Here is a 19,556-nt window from a genome sequence, read left to right as displayed (position 1 = left end):
GGTGACTGATTTGCCTCTTCCTTTTTTAAGTCTTCATGGCTTCATCATGGAACCAAAATGAACAAGCACAAAATAAAAACAGGAATCAGTTAGGCTACATGAAATGAAACAAGGTTTATGGTGCACCTGCCGACATATCAGCTGCTGAGTCAGGTAGGGAGGGCGGGGACAAGCCATTTAGTAGGCTATAATTAGCTGGGGGGGGGGTTAATATGAATTTGCCCAAATGAAGTAGAGACCTTTGATATACATTTTATGAAGACAAAGGGACCGTTTGTTTCATTACTTTATTTTGAATAAAGTATTAATTCTGATTTTAAAAAAAATAAAAAATATATATATTTTTTATTTTTTTGGGAGGCCCCCTGTCAGTCATGGGCCCTTAGAATCGTCCTAACTTTTCCCCCCTTTACGGCGCCCCTGGGTAGGAATGGGCCTCATACACATTGTGTTTCGATGAAATTAGCAAATTTGTTAAAGTATTTTCATCATGGAAAAATTCTGGAAACCAACTACACACATGCGTTTGGTTTGAAAGTGTCATTTTTCGTTATATATATATATACGTTTCTACATCTTTCAGAGAAGAGATTAAGTTATTAATTTAATTTTTCTCCCAGTCAAATAAACCCACAAATCACCTTAATTTTTCAATTAAGGGGCAAAGACAAGGTTTAATCCAATATGTTTAATTTATTTATTTTTTGTAAATTAAAGGTAATTTTAATAGATGCTATTCATTCGGAAACAGTGCAAGTGCAACCTCACTCAAATGGGAGTGTCTGGATGAGGATGAGGAGGAGGAGGAGCTAAACTGACACGGTACAAGCAAATGGCGTCTGCAAAAATCGGTCGTCTAAACGTTAGCCTACATCATGTAGGAGTTGAGTAGGCTGTCTTTCTTTTCATTGTTGTTGTTGCTTTTCCATAGTTTTCATTGTGTAGATGTGTCCTTGAAGGCGGGACCACTCGCGCGGAAGCAATACGGATGGATGACTGGAGACACTCATTGTGCCTGTGCCCCTCGGGGACTTTCCCATCCGCTCCTTTCTCCTTCAAGCTAATCCTGATGATGGTGCTCATCCTGATCCAGAGCAGATGTTCGGACGGTAGGATGGATAAATGTTTTCGTTTTTCTTGAAGACAGTGGTATTGTATCGCAGTTACCGTCCTGTGAGATTCAACCTGCAATGTATCGGAAACCGCATTTTAACAACACTCTCCTTTAACAAATATGACACGATCAACCCGTTTGAGAACTGATGTGATCATAAGGATCATAACGGAAACACGTGTCTCTCGCCTCCTTTGTTTACATTTTTTGTCACAGAAACACCATAGAAACGTTATCATAAAAATAAAGCAGCTGAATCTTAGGCATGATATATTTAACTGGTGACCCCATAGTGGGTTTAGTGTGTCTGTGAGGTGTGGCTGTGACTGATGACCTCGCCAAATAAAATAAAATATCACCAATTAATGTAAAACGCATATCCGTGTCAATGTGAGACCACAGACAACAAAACTAAACATGCTGGCCAAAATAAGCAAAAGCATGAAGGAAAAAACGCGAGAGGATTCGAGACTGTGACGAAAACTGTGAAAGCAAAGCAAGCGTCACTACCACATACTCTGTTCAGACTTGGTTTGTTTTTTTTCCTTTCTAAAAGCCTGATGGAAGTTTATGCATTTTACAGCTTACCTCGTGACTGGAGGAAACGTGACTGCTGTGCAAGGAGAGACTGTAATCTTACCCTGCAAACTCAGCAACACCAATGAAGCCCTCACCCAGATCTCATGGCAGAGGAGAACCAGAGGCAAACCTCAGAATGACAATTTCTTTACAATCCTGTCCAATGGCGGACCACAGTTCGTCAATGGACACGATGATCGATTTAAATTTATTGGAAACTTGAATGAGAAGAATGGATCCCTCAAGTTATCATCTGTCAAATTATTGGATGAAGGTCTTTACTCCTGCATCTTCACTTTGTTCCCCACCGGAAATTACAGGACGGAGATACCTCTAAACTTGCTTGGTATGATGCAACATTTTTATTAAAGAATAATCTGGATTTTGTGTGTGTGTGTGTCAGAAAGTGAGAGAGAGAGAAATAGTAGTGCCTTGTTCTTGCTCGCATGTTCATTCATCATTGTATGGTATCTCTCCTAGTGCCTCCGGTCATACAGGTGGAGGATAAACTTCCTGTTCTGGGTGATAAAGAAGTTCCCCTCGCTACCTGCACGGCTGATGGTTCCAGGCCTCCTGCAAAGGTGACGTGGCAGGACAACAATACTCTGGCAGGAAAAGTGAGGGCAAAAACCAGGTCCATTCAACATGACAACGGTACGACTACCACAATCAGCTCGCTGTTGGGAGTTCCCACCAGAGAAATCAACCAACATTCGGTCCAGTGTGTCGTCACCAGTCCAGCCCTGCCGGAGGAGGAAAAGAAAACCTTCATCGTGCAGGTCTACTGTGGGTATACAAATACTTCTCTACGTCAGTTACTGAAGGAGTTTTTTTTCACTTATTTTATTCTGAAACAGCAGAACAGTATAAGGAGAGCAACATACACATATGGGCAAACTAAATACAGACCTTTCTTATAGTGCTGTTACAGCATGTACACATAGAAAACAAAAACAGATAATCAATCTTTAAAAGGCAGGGAGTTTTACAATTTAGCAAATGAACCTCAGTTTTAGTCCAATATAAGTTATTGCTGGCCACACACAACCAAAAGACGTAATGCATCAAACATGATGCTGAGCAATTTGTCCTTTTGATTCAGACCAGGAGCTAACACCAAAAATACATAGTTTTGGAACCATCACTGTTTTAGACCAGAATGTTGTTATCAGTGGGCATGACCATGTTCAATGAAAATAAATGCCAATTTGTTTTTTCGTCACTTCCGACATGCTACAGAACATAAAATGCGATTTGCCCTTCAGTCCTGACACAGATGTGTTTCTTCACTCATTTTGGAGGAAAGGTTGTGCTGCCATAAGCCATTTACAACACAACCTTGAAATGTGGAGATTTTGTGATGCAATTGATTTGCTTCTCTCATTACCATTACATAATTTGGGGTGTGGCATGTCATGTTGGAGAATTTGTCACTTTTTCAACCAACCCCGTTAGTCAGCTGCAGTATGTTGTGTGATTTACTTTTCAATGATCCAGATAGTAGGGAACTGCAAATACTAGAGTTTAGTAGAGGTAAACCACATACCACAGTTTAGAGTTGCATTGAGATTGTTTTTCTGGACCACACCCACACTGTGTTGGAACAAACAATCTGAGCAATGTTTCTAATCCAGCAAGAATTGGAGTTTGGAAGCTCTTTCTTCACATTTGGAAATAGCACTGTAAAGGCAACAGAATCATCTACACTCACAGGTCCACTTACTATCTTTTAGAGCTTTCAACTGCATCACTTGAGCTTCATTCAGCTGAGCTGAGGTGTCATTATGCAAACTAGGGGACGACAAGTAACCAGTCACATCTTCAACTGAGTGTTCAAAGTCACCAACCAAGAGTCGGGATGAGGAGAAAGAGCAAGAGGCCCAGGGCCTTTTCTGGATACTTTGGTGCTCTAGCTCAGACAACAATTGGCGACCTTGAGAGGACTGATATTTATGTTGTAATATATTATTATTGTAGTAAATCCTCTTTTCACATGACCAAAGCACGATACTCGGCTCTAAAGGCTAATAAGTGGATTTTATAAGTGACAAAGCTTCTCCAGTCAGTCCAGTGTGTGTGTGTGTATGGAGAAGTGCTATACTGTATGTGTAGGGAAAGCGTTATATGAATGTGTGTGTGTGAATAAGTGAACGTGGCTTCCATTGTAAAGTCCAGTCCATTTACTACATGTCTGGAAACAACCCAGATAACATCTGTCCAGCAGCCAAAATAGGCAAATTTAGAAAAACAAAGCTGTCCCTGCGGGAACATTCTTACCCACTGTGTGTGATATATAATCTTAAATAGACCTTAAATACTTACTCCGTCAGTGTGCTGAAAACAGCAATCTTTCAAATGCAGCTAATTCACTGTAATATATATATATATATATATATATGTGGCTGTAATGTTTTTAAGGTCCTTGTGAATGGTAGATGTTTTTGAATTTGAGAAATGCAAGCATTAAAAGATGTTTTAATGAATGGATCTTGGATATACATCCAAGTTGAGTTTAGTGAGTTTATCATGATTTTACAAGCTCATGAGTCAAAAACAAGACATTGTGTTCATTATTATTTTAGTGCCATTACTACTTTCTCAGCTACAGCAATAACACAGCTGGTTCTCTCTCTCTGTGTTTCTTGCAGTTTCACCTACGGAAGTGAACATTAGTGCGGGATCCGAGGACTCATTTCAGTGTTTAACTGAAGCCAACCCAACTGCAGAAATTACCTGGACAAGGTACAGTCGTAAAAATGGTTTCAACGAAACTTTTCTTAAACAGACGAGATAAATTTTCATAATTCAAACTGAAGCCAAGTGAATTTGAATGAATTTGAATGTGCTCCAATGTTGCTCTGAACAGTTGTTGAATTTACTAATTTCTGTAACTTGTTTTCTCAAGTTTAATGTAAAATTAAAAATTTAAACCTAGCCCAGTTGGTTTTACATTTTCACAACTAAAGAGACAATTATTTAACTTTAGTTTAGTTAGGTTTATATACAGCCAAACGCATGATTAAGTTGTTTTCATTCACATATTTTTTTCTTTTTTCATGGTGACACAGCAAACTGGGCGTTATAGAAACTACTTGTCAAATAGGTTACTAGGTCTTTGTTTGAGATGTAAAGTGATAAAACAAGCATATTGTTAATGACAGCAGCTGTGTTCTCATATAACCAGCATGAACAAATAAAGGCTGGGTGAAATTACTTGAGGGGGTGGGGGATTACCTGCAGTGTACCATACCTGTTTCATCCACCTATTAATTGTAGTTACTCACTTATCTTTTTTACAAAGTGATGTTAAACTACTGTCAATGAAACAGAATACTTTCAGTAGGTTTTTCACTTTCGAAGCTTTTAATGTGAAAAAAGTGCTGGAAGTGATGAATTGTATTAACAGAAGCTTAACTTCGGTCAGGAAAAACCGATGTGAGTGACTGAACTGAAATTAACGGGTGAATGAAACCAATATGTCTGTTAAAGACACTCTGTTGTAACTGATATTTGAGTGTCATAAACGGTGGCTTTGTGGAAACAGATTGACAAAACTGATAGAGGAAAAATGCATTTTCAGTATTAGCTAGCTTAATGCGGAGATAGTTTAAAATGTTACATTCTGGGGCGCTCCCATTGCTCAACTGGTAGAGCGCGTACCACTTAGGCTCAGTTCTTATTCAGCTGCATGTCATCCCCTCTCTCTCTCCCCAACTTTCCTGTCACTCTCGCACTGTCCCTGTCTGAATAAAGGCAAAAACTACCCAAAAAAATCACACAGAGCTTTAAAGAAGTGGTTTCTCTGCTTTTCAATTCAGACCTTACTAAAATGTTTCCACTCATTTCTAATTGAGAGCTTAAAACCACTCCAAAGAGACGGTTCAGTTTCAAAAAGAGGAATTTACAGTTTAGTCAGACAGGTGTTCATCTACCAATAAAAAAAACTGCCTTTCATGAGGTTCTATTGACTTACGCTGCAGATGTTGTTTTAAACAGTGCAACTGTCTGTGATCCTCTGTTGAACATTTAAACAGTCTGATAATCCTATTATCTTAATTTTTCAAAAGGGTGAATTACAGCTGGTTGTTGAAGGCATAGGCATAAACAACTGAGCAGGACTGTGTTAAAGCCCAGTCAGAGGCAGAGTGATGGGTTTCAATTACTTTAAAGGGAGTTTGTACTATATTCATGGGGAAAACTATATAATATGCATAATAGGCAATTATTAGAATAAATGAACATCATTATTAGTCTTTATGTAGGTGGAGTAGAAGTATAAAGTAGCATAAAATGGGCATTCTGGAGGTATGGAGATAGAGGAAAGTAGTTGTGTCAAGGGTTTGGGTTAGTTGAAGGACTGGACAGACCAGCTCCCACTTTCCTGAAATGTTTTTCATAGCAATTCATGCCAGACTCCTCCCTCAGATGTTTTTCAGTTGAATTTGGAAAACGTTTCTGAGGGAATAGTCTAGCAAAAAGTAGTCTGAAAAAATACTGTTACAATAAAGTTATTAGAGATGCTGGTAGGCAGTTTTTTTTACCTTTTCAAGGGAAGCAACAATTTGAGTTTGCAGTGTTTTTCTGCCCTATGACTGCAAGTCCTTATTTGACTGCATATTTGCTGCACTGTCTTGTTTCTCTGCTTCAGATCTGGCCAGTCATTGCCTCAGTCACAAGTCCGTTTAGAGGGTGCAATGCTACAGCTTGTGAGCAAGAGCTCTGCCTTGAATGGCCTCTACAAGTGTGAAGCAACTAATCGATATGGAACATGCCATGGTTACCTCTATGTGCATCTGATTTCAGGTGAGGTCATGTTTGATCTGATTGTGGGTTCCTGTCAAAAAGTGATGTTTTGGGGGGGTTTTTTGGCATTTATTGTCATCCTGTTCTGTGTTTTAAATCCATTATGAATGTTTGTTTCATTCTGTTGCCATGAATAATTAAATGTTTGTGTGTGGTGTGTGTTTTTTGATTTAAAGAAAGAAAAGAAATTGTAGTGAAAATGAATTTCTGTAGCAAGAAATATAGATTGATCCCTAAGGAGATAGAGCTAGTACTGGAGTAAAGCAGCTGCATGAATGTCCTCAGGATTCATTCTGGATGCTTCCTGTAGAGCTATTATAGCTATATCCAACTGAAAGGACAATCCAGGACCCACTCAGAGCACACTGAAGAATTATATATCCCATTTAGCAAGAGAAATGGCTTGGGATGGACTGTGCAAGGAACTGGCTTTCAGCCTGGTGCCATTACAACACAGACAAGTGGAAGAAAATGAATGAAAGGATGACTCACTTATCGTGCAATACTTTGCACCCACTGTACCACAGGAAAACATTCAAGTGTGTTGCAAGTCATGTCTTGTGAAATGCTGTGTCACAGTCATGGTCATTTCATGTCTAAGTTTCTGTTGTAACTCTGGACCTGCCAACTAAGGGTTCAGCTGCATGGAGTGAGTCAACTAAATGTAACGCGGTATATGACACTACACCAAATGCTATGAAACAGCCAAAAAAATACATAACATACACTAAACACCTGTACATGTTGCAACATTTTTACCATGTTGACAGAATGCTTTCAAAAATGGAAGTGTTAATAGTTTATTTTCATCAATTAACAAAATGCAGTGAATGAACAAGAGAAATCTAAATCAGATCAATATTTGATGTGACCACCCTTTGCCTTCAAAACAGCATCAATTCTTCTAGGTACACTTGCACACAGTCTTTGAAGGAACTCGGCTGGTAGGTTGTTCCAAACATCTTGGAGAACTAACCACAGATCTTTGGATGTAGGCTTCCTCAAATCCTTCTTCATGTAATCCCAGACAGACTGGATGATGTTGGGATCAGGGCTCTCTGGGGGCCATACCATCACTTCCAGGACTTCTTGTTCTTCTTTATGCTGAAGATAGTTCTTAATGACATTGGCTGTATGTTTGGGGTCGTTGTCCTGCTGCAGAATAAATTTGGGGCCAATCATACGCCTCCATGATGGTATTGCATCATGGATAAGTATCTGCCTATATTTCTCCGCATTGAGGACACCATTAATCCTGACCAAATCTCCAACTCCACTTGCAGAAATGCAGCCCCAAACTTGCAAGGAACCTCCACCATGCTTCACTGTTGCCTGCAGACACTCATTATTGTACCGCTCCACAGCCCTTCGGCAAACAAACTGCTTTCTGTTACAGCCAAATATTTCAAATTTTGACTCATCAGTCCAGAGCACCTGCTGCCATTTTTCTGCAAGCCCCGTTCCTATGTTTTCGTGCATAGTTGAGTCGCTTGGCTTTGTTTCCATGTTGGAGGTATGGTTTTTTGGCTGCAACTCTTCCATGAAGACCACTTCTGGCCAGACTTCTCCGGACAGTAGATGGATGTACCTGGGTCCCACTGGTTTCTGCCAGTTCTGAGCTGATGGCACTGCTGGACATCTTCCAATTTCGAAGGGAAATAAGCTTCATGTGTTTTTCATCTGCTGCACTAAGTTTCCTTGGCCGATCACTGCGTCTACGATCCTCAACGTTGCCCGTTTCTTTGTGCTTCTTCAAAAGAGCTTGAACGGCACATCTTGAAACCCCAGTCTGCTTTGAAATCTTTGTCTGGGAGAGACCTTGCTGATGCAGTATAACTACCTTGTGTCCTGTTGCTGTGCTCAGTCTTGCCATGGTGTATGACCTGTGACATGAAACTCAACCACACAACCTCACCTTGGTAGCAGAGTTTGGCTGTTCCTCACCCAGTTTTAAGCCTCCTACACAGCTGTTTCTGTTTCAGTTAATGACTGTGTTTCAACCTACATATGAAATTGATGATCATTAGCACCTGTTTGGTATAATTGGTTGATCATACACCTGACTATAAGCCTACAAAATCCCTGACTTTGTGCAAGTGTACCTATAAGAATTGATGCTGATTTGAAGGCAGAGGGTAGTAACACCAAATATTGATTTGATTTAGATTTTTCTTTTGTTCGCCCACTTTGCATTTTGTAAATTGATAAAAAATAAACAATTATTTATATTTTTGAAAGCATTCTTAGTTAACAGCATTTTTTCACACCTGCCTGAAATTTTTGCACAGTACTGTATATATACTGTATATATATATATATACAGTATATATATATATATATATATGTAACCTGTAATATAAGACATGAGGAGCTCTCAACCCCTTTTGTCAAAGTAACTCTGCAGAGTAAAAAAGGTTGGAGACCCCTGCATTAGAAGTAATTTTTTGCATAATACAGATGTATGATTGTTGTTGTTTGTTCCACGGGCCAGAATATTCAACAGATGTTTTTGGCCACTCAGGAGCAGCAGAAACAACACTAACATGTCATCATATTTTAAGTCAATGTGATGAACTTGTTATCAAAAAAATGTGTGCTGATTTATACATCCAGCAGTTACAGAGCATCTTTATCACAGTCGTGCTGCTGGCCCCCTGCTGAATAAAAATCCAATGTTCACTTTCCTTTCGCTCTGTTTTGGTCTCTACCAACTCCTGAGGGAAATCTTTTGTTCTTAAACTCCAGCTAGTTGTTAATCTGCCATTTGGTGCTGAGCATGTATTGTACAACTGATTTTTAGAGCTTTTCCATGTACGCAGCTGTCTGCTACAGCCAAGAAATTGAGAACAGCATAAGTAAACCAGGTGAAAGTGAGCCAGAACAGTAAAGTTGTAGGCTGGACAGCTAAACGATGAGCTGAAACTCAATATGAAGCTCTGTTAAGCCGAGGTGAGCTGCAGATTCTGGTGACAGTTCTCTTTCTTCATCACTACAATGACCCCTTTCACATTGTCTGATCATTTTTATGTAGTCATTTGATAAATTCTTGTTATAAAAATATTGATAAGCGTCGCTATTGACTGACTGGCAGCTGTCACCAATCACTGATCACAGAGCCTGACAAAAGTTGCTCAGCCATAAATAAGCAGTAACAAGTAAACTGTTTCCCACCAGTTTTTTTTAACCAGAGCCCCTGACCTGATCGGATTTAACTAGCAAAGGATGCAAGAGTTGAGACACCACTGAAGCAAAAAAAAGATACACTGGCACTGTATTTCCTCTAACTTTATTCTTCTTTCTTGTGTTCTCCCTACAGGGAACTGCACGGCTTGTTGGACCCTATTTGGTCTTTTGCTTTCCCTGAATGTCATTGGTGCCGCAGTGTGGTACCTTAATAAATACAGGTACCAAGTAAAGTAGTACCGCATATTACATGCAAGTCTTTTGTGGTATATTAATTGATGGTTCATTGTTTAGGACAAAAGAGGGCACACGTGGGGAGAGGCAGAAGGTCCGAACAACTTCCAGTGAGTCTGAAATGGCAGAAGTTGCGGAACAACCGACATAGGTAGGAAAAACACGTACAGTACTTAATTTTTTTAAATACTTTTTGGCTCTTTAATTTTTAGATTTCAGATTTTAAAGTTAAATGTGTGTGCATTAATAAGTTATTTGAAAGTACAACTATTCCTGAACACATTTCATTATATCTACTTTTCTGGAAAAACTGGAAACTTTCTAACACCATTTGTTTACAGTGTTGCAGCAGAGCTTTTCTTTTCAGTTATTGTCTTTTTTTTTTTGATGGTCTTTCAGAAATCCGCAGATACCCCAAAAATCTTTGCAAAATCATTTGATACTAAGTCTCGGTGTAATCAGTTGTTTTGCATTGTCTTGCTTAGAGATTTATTTGCCATTCGTGGAAGCAACGACATCCTCAAAAGTTGGACTGCAGGCGATTTACAGGCTCCACAGCTGACATGGTTCATTCCTGCATCTGCTGGTTAGTGAACAAATGCAACATTCCAGGTGGTGTGTATCTACTTATATCCCTGGCTTTATGCTGCTTGTTAGTTTACATTTTCATTTCGGAGTGTCTGTCCTGCATGTTGCATTAAGATCTACTGATGTCTACTTTTCTGGTTAATTGACTTTAACGCGTAGTGCCTTTTTATGTAGGATGTGGTTTAAACTGCCTCCCCTTTCTAACCCACAAGACCGTTAAGACCTAACGGTATTTGACTTCTGGATGTATTCCTACCAAGAGCATTAGCAGAGGATCATTCAATACATTTACATGCACACAAGAAAACAGGGTGCTTTTTTTCAGTGTTCAGATTTCTCCCCACAGATGTTTCAGTGATTCCTCTGCAATTATTTGTTATGATTAGAAACCTGGTTATATGTATACATGGCCAAGAAATCACCGTTGTCCAGGAGGATCTAATTATGAAAAATTAGGTTTCTTTAATCCTTACCTCAATTACCAAAATCTACATGACTCTTTAAGTAATCAGATTACAGAAAGCTGACCTTGTTATTTAAGTGCATGTAAACGCATTGATGGAAATGATTCATGAGAAATTTTAATAGAAAACTCGAAAATATATAATGAAGGATTAATAATATTGTGCTTGTGGAGGTTCAACACGCTGAAGTCTAAGACAACACTTGCAAATAGATATAACACGAGCAATTTAAGAAACATGTTTGCGAATTCAGCAACACATAGGCAGCATGAAAAAAACTTACCACAAATTAAACAAAAGCAAAAACAGAAATGCTGTTTTGCAAGATAGAATTTCCCACACTAATACAAATACGTCAGCTGTTTTTTAATATCCTTTTTTGTCTGCAGCACTTTTAAATTCTATATTAAGGCTTAGGGCAGGTATTATAAATATCGATTAATGGGATAAGAGATGTTTGTACCTTATTAAAGATAATAGAATAAAAATACAAAAAAGCTTTTATAGCGAATATTATTTGTTAGAACTAAACCCGTTTAGTGCATTGAAGTTCCGGATGATAAACCCAATTCTAAGTAACCAGTTTTAAAAAATGGAAAACATATATAAATAAATAAAATAAAGGAATTTCAAATTACTTTAAAAAATGCACTCAAGGCAAAACAAGGCTTGAAAATAAATAAAGTTTATTTGCCTTTAAATTGGTGCAGCTTAACTTTCCTGAACGAGGTAGGTTTTAAAGGAAGTGTCTTAGTAAGGTGTTGGGCCACCACGTGCAACCAGAACGCTATTTTTCTAAAAAGATATTCCCTTCACTTGGAGTGGTGTGACGATACTGAAATACATGTATCACTATGAAAATATTTTTCATACCATGTGCACAGTGTTAACTGCTGCTTCTTCAGGCCACACTTGTTTGACAGCTGGCAAACGAATGTTTCCTGTGGCCTGGGGAGTGTCTGGAAAGGATGCACATTTGTCTGTGTTATATTTAAATAACCAAACGTGTACGTCTATGACCTATCACCTACAATAGAACATATTTATTTACCAGGTCCATAGCTAATTTTATTTATACCAACACTCAAACATCTTTATTTTTCTATTCAAGTCAATTTAATTGTGCTCTATGTTTTGAAGGTAGGATTACACTGAAGGCTGAGCTGAACTGCTGAAACTAAAGCTGAAACTAACCGAGGCCTGTTTTTTCTTCAAAAATGGCCAAAAAAAATGTGTCTTGAAATTTCCTCTACAGTTGCATACAGTATGTGCTTTATTTTTATCTCTCTGCTCACAGCTGTTTGTTAGTTAAAAAATGCGGGTAAAACCGTTTGTTAAGCAGATTTTTTTTTTTCCATAAGTGTCTCACCAGCTGTATTTTGAGCTTGTTAGTTATTAGTGTAAACACTGAACTCAGAGTGAAGGTTGCAAGAATGCCATGTTCAAGTTCAATGAAGGTAAAATTGAAGATCTGTGTTACAATCTGTCTTATTGCTATTATTACAACTTTTCTGATCAGCATGCTAACATGCTCACACACCTCAGTCATGCTGCTGCCAGTAGTAGAGTGGTCCTTCTCCTGGTAATCCTTAAATCAGTACTATTCATTAGTAAATGCCATATTTACCCTCTCTTGCTCCCACTGAACCCTTCCCCCCACTTCCCTTCTCCTTGTTCTATGCACAAGCAAAAACGCTCCGCTGTTACTGATTAACTGGGATACTGTTGTGTTCCTCAGTCAAGGGCACTTTGTTAATTTCCCATTTGCAGAGCCAGAGCTTTGTAGGAATACTGAACGGACAGCTAGCAGACCATGAGGAGATATTCACTGAATTTGACAAAAAGTGAATTGGATTAGAATCACTCACTCCACCTTTAATGCAAACATTAAACTAACAAACTAACTACACTCTCTTAGGGTTCACATTAGACTCCTTTAAGTCCCATAAAACTAAAGTGTCAACATAAGTTTTTCCCAAAATTCCCCAGTAAAACAGGAGTAAAAGTAAAAGTGGAGTCAGAAAAAACGGAGTCTAACTCTAATCTGCTCATCTCTGCTTGAGGTTACATTAGCCACTAGCATCATCACACACCAAAGATTCTGACTGAACTGTTGAGTTGCATTGTAGGTAATGTGGGTGCACACATTTTTTTGTTTTTTTATATTTCATTTAATGTGTTTCAATCTGTGTGTTTTGAAATGATGCAGAAAAATGTTCTTAGTTGTGTGCCTTTTCATTTTAAAAACATCCATTGCTTGTTTTTAAATGATTTCTTCTGCTAATTGAAGTGCTGAATTTATTTGCTTTTCCCTTGAACTGTATTCCAATTAAAGAAAGTTAAACATTACAAATATCCCAGGCTCTTCACTCAAATATTTCTGTATTTACAGTGTGTACACACATACCCTTGATTCCTAATCTGCAAAGTTTATTCAACTGTACAAGAATACTTTCCCACCATATCACACACAGTTATAAGTTTCAGGACTGTGTTTTGCCCATTAGTGTGCCTTTTGACCTAAAAATACAGCCAAACCAAAAAAAAAAAATAGGTCAGTTTTATGACTCAGCTTTGACCATGTGAACAGAAGTAATAGTTGTCACAAGTGCTAGTCCTGTGAACCAGTCCCATGAAATCAGAGAAGCCCTTTTGCAATAGACAGGAAAGAATGACTTGGCTGTAACTCTGTAAGTCAATTAAGCACTGTTCTAATCAATGTCAGTTTAGGCCACTTGTAAAGCTGCAGAGGGTTTCTTGCTACATAGTGCTGCTAGTGGTCAAAAACTCATACCTTGAGTTGTGGGACTTCAAAGAAATGGGCATTTATTATTTAAGGAGGTTTGAATAAAAGCATAATGGGAAATGCAGGTTTAAGTGTTTCGGAGCTTGCCTCATTCGAGACTAAAACTCAGGATGTCTCAGTCTCTTCTCTCAGTCTATTCTTTTTTTAATCATCTGTCTTTTGTGAGTCCCTCAACTTTATGGAAGTATAATACTAAATGACTGAAATACCCCCCATTAAGTTTAACCACCATTATCATTATTCAAATTCACAAAGAATCTGAGCTCTACTGAATATACTGTAACTCATGAACCTCAGCTGTTTATATTCGCTTTCCTAACTTATGAACTGAAGGATTTACTTGCTGTTTGATATTTAACTGAATTTCATTTTAAATAGTTACGACTTCATCTGCAATATAAGTATGCACTTAACACTTTAACACTATAGCACTTTAATCAGCTCTCTGATATTTATCTACCTAAGTTTTTAGCATTTAAATACTAGTGAAATACGTATGATACCCCGACCCTTGGTCTGCATGTTTCATGATCTACAATACTACTGTATCTTTTTTTTGTCTTCCAATTGCCTTACTTGTTGTTACTGTTGTTTATTGATTTTATTATTCCACGATGTTAACATCAACCTGCCAAAGGGACTGCAGATGGAAATTAGCCACTTGGCTATAATCTGGCATATTTACATGTATATGTTCATTAATATGTACTGTCCCTTGTTTTTAAATAAATAAACTCCAAACTCCAAGACTTTGAACATAAATAAACAAGGAATTTAGACTCCACATTCTAAATAAGTCGACCTAAACTCAAAGTCTTCACCCGGATACATTGAGAAGTGACACTGGGGGTTTTTTGAGTGATTCATGGTTATTTTTAGTTAATAATCTCTGGCATCTATGACTGTTCAAACAACTGATATAGTTGCTATATGTTCCATGGAACCATGCAGTATCTCTTAAAAATCTCCGAAAGCTGCTGCCAGTAAAAACTGGTCTGCATCAGCACAAGAGCACTAATCATTATTTTTATATTAAGATAATGAATGAAAGGACAACAAATCCACAGGAAGTCACCTGAATCTGCAGCTCCTCTCAGTTCAAGTTTTAATAGGTCACTGTTTGATGACATTTATCATAACTTATTTATAAAAGGTGGCATAAGTGATCAGACAAACATTTAATGCAGCTTTCAAGGAGCAATTTGTAAGTCTTGCCATTACTACATAGGCTAACCAATGTTAGCGTTAACAGCCGTTTAACTACCAGTCTAGAAGAAACGTTCTGAGTTCAGCATTAAACTTAATTCCTTTACTCTTTAAGAGTTGTGTCTCCAGCAATGGAAAGCAACTCTCTTGTTTTGCTTTTATTTCTATCACTTTTCTTCTTCTGCAGTTAGCATGCTAACCAGCTAGCCATGGTCTGACTGGACTGTCTTGCCACTTTCTGAAGAGTCCAGTCTGCCCTTGTGTTGTTAACACGATGGCTGAAGCTCTTGGAAAAACTGTTGAGTAAACAGCTGTTAATGCTAAGTCTGACTATTTAGCAATAGCATAACTTTCAAATAGCTCCTTAAAGCATTTACTCTGCTCTTCATTACTTATTATACATGTCTTGAGAAAGCAGTTTAAAATTGTACATTATATAAAATAGCCAGCTTTTCTTTTGTGATGTGTTTATAGTCCAAGAAAGATGGTTTCATTTTTTTTCTCACACATTTGTTATAGCAGTTCGTGTGCTCATTTCCTTTCTTCAGTTTCCTTTCCTTTTCAGCATTTAATATCAGCAAGCTCTGGTCTTGTAATAATGAGGCTGCTGATTATTTTGTTGTTGTCTAACATTAATTTCCAGGCAGTTCTCATAAATGTCCTCTGACTGCGCCTGCCATTGAAAAACACAAAAAACAGAAATAGAGCATAAATTACACAATGAACCTCGCAGCTTGCAGTCAGCTCAATTTGAGCTCAGTCTCTTTGCAAAAACAGAACTGAATATAAAATTGTTTCATTGGTAATTGAATTCAAGATGAGAAAGCTCCTTATAAAATCTCAGATGATGATAATGATAATTGTTGTATTACCATTTCTGCAGTGTGAGACTGATTGCCATTCCTACGAAGGAGTGTGACATTTTGTTATATTCTTGCAGTATAATGCCATTAGAAGTACATCTTTATGAGCGTAGAGTCATGTGTTAAAGAATAACTGAAAGCAAAGCTTACTCTGCATGCCGATTGTAGATTCTTCGCAGAATGATCCAAGCAATTATAAAGATCAAGCAACACACACAAGAAACAATAACTGCCACAGGAATCAGCTTATTCCAGTTTTCCTCGTGTCCTGGGAGGGAGAAAAAACAAGTCATTTCACCACAGGTGAATTTAAATTAATTTAATTTAAATTCAGCTTGCAGTCACGTAAAGACTGTTTAATTTTTGTTTATATAAGATGACTGTCTTATAAAGGATGTGATGCTCTCTTGCATTGTGGTTCTCAAAATACCTGCAAGCACGTACGTATGCCACAATGGAATAATGTATAGTTGTACTATGCTAAGCTGGAAATTTTCTTCATTAAGTTTGAGTGAAAGGGTTATAAATTGTAGAGACAGACATGAAGTCGATGCCAGTGCTGTAATACCAGTGTAGCTCTTTTGTGTGTATCTAGGTGTGTGCATTGTTTGCACAGCTAAAGTATATAGCATAGTAAATGTTGGCCCTGTCATCTTCAATAAACTCATTCACTCTGTTCCTTTTTCACATCCTGTTTTCTTTGCTGTGGCCACAGACATTGCTTATGTTTAGTGTAATCTTTTAATTTAGGACTGGTAGCACACCTGTAATTATCAGCTCCCACTTTTGTTCCAGCACTCCTTCGGACGTGGTGGAGTCACAGGTGTAGTTTCCTGTATGAGACTTCTGGACTCTGTCTATGACCAGTGTGTACTGTTGGGTCTCTGACAGAGATATATTCATCTTCAGGCTTTCAGCTTCTTTAGTGATGTATAGGGCTTCCGGTGGTTTGAAGCTGATCAGTAATAATCCATTCATTCTCCATGTCAGCTGGTGGAGCGTGCTGTTTGTCTCGTTACAAGGCAGGATCACTCTGCTGCCAGCCGCCTCAAAGATGGGGTTCCCCTCTGAGAGCGAAACAGAAAGCTCAAATGATGGATTTTTTTTTTTTTTTGACATTTATCAGTTTGACATTTATCAGTTTGACATTTTGAGAAATCTGTTTGCTTTCTTTCTGATAGAGGAGAGGATCAATGCCACTGTTATGTGCTCAGCCAGTTATCTTAGCTCAGTATGAACACTGGAAACAAGGGGGAGGTGGGACCGCTGCCCTTGATCTGTCCAAAGATGATAATATCCAGCTACAAGCACTTCTTAACCTCACCAGTGAACAAAAACTGAGGTCTAAAAACAAGAATTTGTGGTTCAGTCAGAGAAAAGCAAGGCAGCATATTTCCCAATATGTCAAACTCTTCCTTTAGCTCATTCTTATTGTCAGAGTAATGGTGTTGAAGATTAGTTTTACCTGCTGGTGAGAAAATCCAGAACACGCAACATAGAGATAATATCCCATTGATGCCCAAATATCTAGAAAAAGCTTCCATTGCACCTTAACACAAAGATAATTTTACTATAAACATTGTCAGGTTGGTTTACAATGTGATCGACCAGAGAATAGAGTTTGAGCGAAAATATTGTACTTTTCCTAAATATTTTACTTTCAGTGAACTTATATAAGCATAAACACCCCACAGAGTCACACACTAACATAATAAAGGCTATTACTCAAAATGTTACAAGAATTAAACAAACCTGCTCAGAGAATCTTGTATAAAAATACAGACAAGAATGTCAAAAAAAAAAAAAAAAAAAAAAAAAAGAGGACTTCCTTCTGACCCAGATACCATGTGATAAATATGGTAACCACTTACCAGTAGCAAGTATCTGTGCTGTCTCGTTCCAAGTTCCCCAATTCTAAAGCTACAGCTTGAATGTTACTATAGAACAACATAAAGGCAAATATGTAAGAATAATAATAATTAAATCTCACGTCTGTGTACGATGATGTACCGACGTGTGTTAAGATTGAGCTTAGCTAGACCCCTTCACACCCACATGACAGAAACTGTTTCCATACAGGAAATGAAGACTGTTGGTCTGCGGTAGCCATAGGGCTAAGTTTTATTTGTGGTTTTTTTATTTGTTTGAATCTTGGTGGTTGTTATATGTTGTGAGCCATTACTCAGATGCCCAGTGAATACATTTGTTTCAGAAATGCAGCTGACCCTGATCATGACCTCCAGAGTGCGAGAGAGATCACATTCAATGTTTTCATTAAATGCACAAAAATAAATAAATAAATAAATTAAAAAAAAAACACAAAAACAAATCTACTGACAAAGAATGCTACCAGGTATAATCTGTGCACCGTGAAAATGAAAATACAAACAGAGCGTTTCGCAACTGAAAATGAACATGAAATAAAGAAGTCTGTTTGCCTTTTAGACAGTGGTAACATTCTCACGGGTGTGTTTCCTGGAATCTTCTACCGTGTCTGGAGGTTATAATGCAACTGTTCCATTGTCGGAGTTGACCTGTTTGGTGAACAGTCAAGCAAAACCAAAGCATACAGTAGATGTATTGTTTCGAAGTGCAACATCACAATATGTGAACACACACCCAGTTTCAAGACGCAATGATAACATTTCTTTGGGAGTTGGTTGTTTTTTTTTTTTTTTTTTTTTTTTTTTTTTTTTTTAAGAGTGCATCTGTTTCAATGGGCTGTTTGCAAGTTCAATCAGCTGTGGAAACTTGAAGCATCTCAGTAATGGAAAGTTTACTCACTCACTCACTGTACTTAAGTACACTCTTAAGGTATTTGTACTTTATTGGAGTTACATTTCAATTACATTTCATGGGGCAATATTGTACTCCACTGCATTTGACAGCTATAGTTAGCTGTTACTTTTAAATTCAAGGTTTTATGCAATGGATAATATAACGAGCTTTTAAAATACAACCTTTTAGGCCTCTGACATCAAAAACAATGTGGAGTCTGGGTTTAAACTGTTTATAAAGTAGTTCAGACTAGCTCCACCTCCAGCAGCTACAACGGTAACATGCTGCTTACGCGCTGATGCTTCAGTATTACATTAATACATATAGTATACGTTAGGGATGGGTACAAGTACTCGTTGACGTCATTATTCGAGTAGCGCACATGTTTTTGACTGCATTAGTTCAACTCTGTTGCCGTTACGTGCACCGAAGCAGCCGAGTGTACCCAAGCGAAACGTTAAACATGTTTCCAGTCAGACGAACCAAACCAGTACCTTTACTTTAATAGCCAACTTTTAACTACGTTCTGCTCCCTTAAAGAGTATTTTTATATGATTGTATTGGTACTTTTACTTAAGTAGAGGCTCTGAATACTTCTTCCACCAACGATCTCTTGTTGCAATGTGGAATGTGATTTTAAAGCCACACATACACAGCTCATTTCTCCTCTTTCTATAAATGATATATTTTTTGATTAGGAATGTCTGCAATGTTTTATGCATGTTGAAATGATCTAAAAAAATAAAAACACAATTTCAATAAGGTCCAGTTCTTACTTTGAGACCTCCTTTCTATAAACAAAGACAGTAAGGCTGCATGGTTCCAGGAATGAAAAATACCTTTTACAGTAATGCCCCCTTGTGGTGATTTAATCACAATCCTCTCAACATTTCAAGAATCAGACATAATTTGTGAATAAACCTTATATTTTTCATGTC

At 37.8% G+C, this 19,556-nt stretch overlaps 2 protein-coding genes across 6 annotated transcripts; one reads left to right on the top strand and one right to left on the bottom strand.

Annotated features, from left to right (window-relative positions):
* The first annotated feature begins 815 nt into the window (after positions 1–815).
* On the top strand, positions 816–12,274 carry LOC111218539 (nectin-1-like). Of its 3 annotated transcripts, none has more exons than XR_002664984.1 (9): positions 816–1,109; positions 1,698–2,039; positions 2,174–2,479; positions 4,342–4,435; positions 6,342–6,496; positions 9,813–9,900; positions 9,974–10,064; positions 10,399–10,499; positions 12,106–12,274. XR_002664984.1 is itself a non-coding variant. In XM_022740890.1 (8 exons), exons 1-7 carry the CDS (start codon positions 989–991, stop codon positions 10,062–10,064), a joined length of 1,197 nt encoding a protein of 398 aa, XP_022596611.1. In that variant the 5' UTR covers positions 816–988; the 3' UTR covers positions 10,399–11,163. The 3 variants fall into 3 exon arrangements, 1 of the variants encoding a protein (XP_022596611.1); XR_002664983.1 differs by having other exon boundaries at positions 10,399–10,528; XM_022740890.1 differs by lacking the exon at positions 12,106–12,274 and having other exon boundaries at positions 10,399–11,163.
* A 2,573-nt stretch (positions 12,275–14,847) lies between these two features.
* Positions 14,848–17,849, bottom strand: LOC111218653. Of its 3 annotated transcripts, none has more exons than XM_022741057.1 (6): positions 17,712–17,849; positions 17,306–17,389; positions 16,605–16,907; positions 15,991–16,108; positions 15,850–15,880; positions 14,848–15,650 (listed from the first exon to the last, which is right to left on the bottom strand). In XM_022741057.1, the coding sequence occupies exons 2-6, from the start codon at positions 17,382–17,384 to the stop codon at positions 15,552–15,554; spliced, it is 630 nt and encodes a 209-aa protein (XP_022596778.1). In that variant the 5' UTR covers positions 17,385–17,389; positions 17,712–17,849; the 3' UTR covers positions 14,848–15,551. The 3 variants fall into 3 exon arrangements, 2 of the variants coding, with proteins under 2 accessions (XP_022596778.1, XP_022596777.1); XM_022741056.1 differs by lacking the exon at positions 17,712–17,849 and adding an exon at positions 17,593–17,619; XR_002664987.1 differs by lacking the exon at positions 17,306–17,389.
* Positions 17,850–19,556: the final 1,707 nt, after the last annotated feature.

This window comes from Seriola dumerili, unplaced genomic scaffold, assembly GCF_002260705.1.
Source record: "Seriola dumerili isolate Sdu_G_001 unplaced genomic scaffold, Sdu_1.0 BDQW01000052.1, whole genome shotgun sequence".
Taxonomy (NCBI): Eukaryota; Metazoa; Chordata; class Actinopteri; order Carangiformes; family Carangidae; genus Seriola; species Seriola dumerili.
This window is presented reverse-complemented; position numbering and strand designations above follow the sequence as displayed.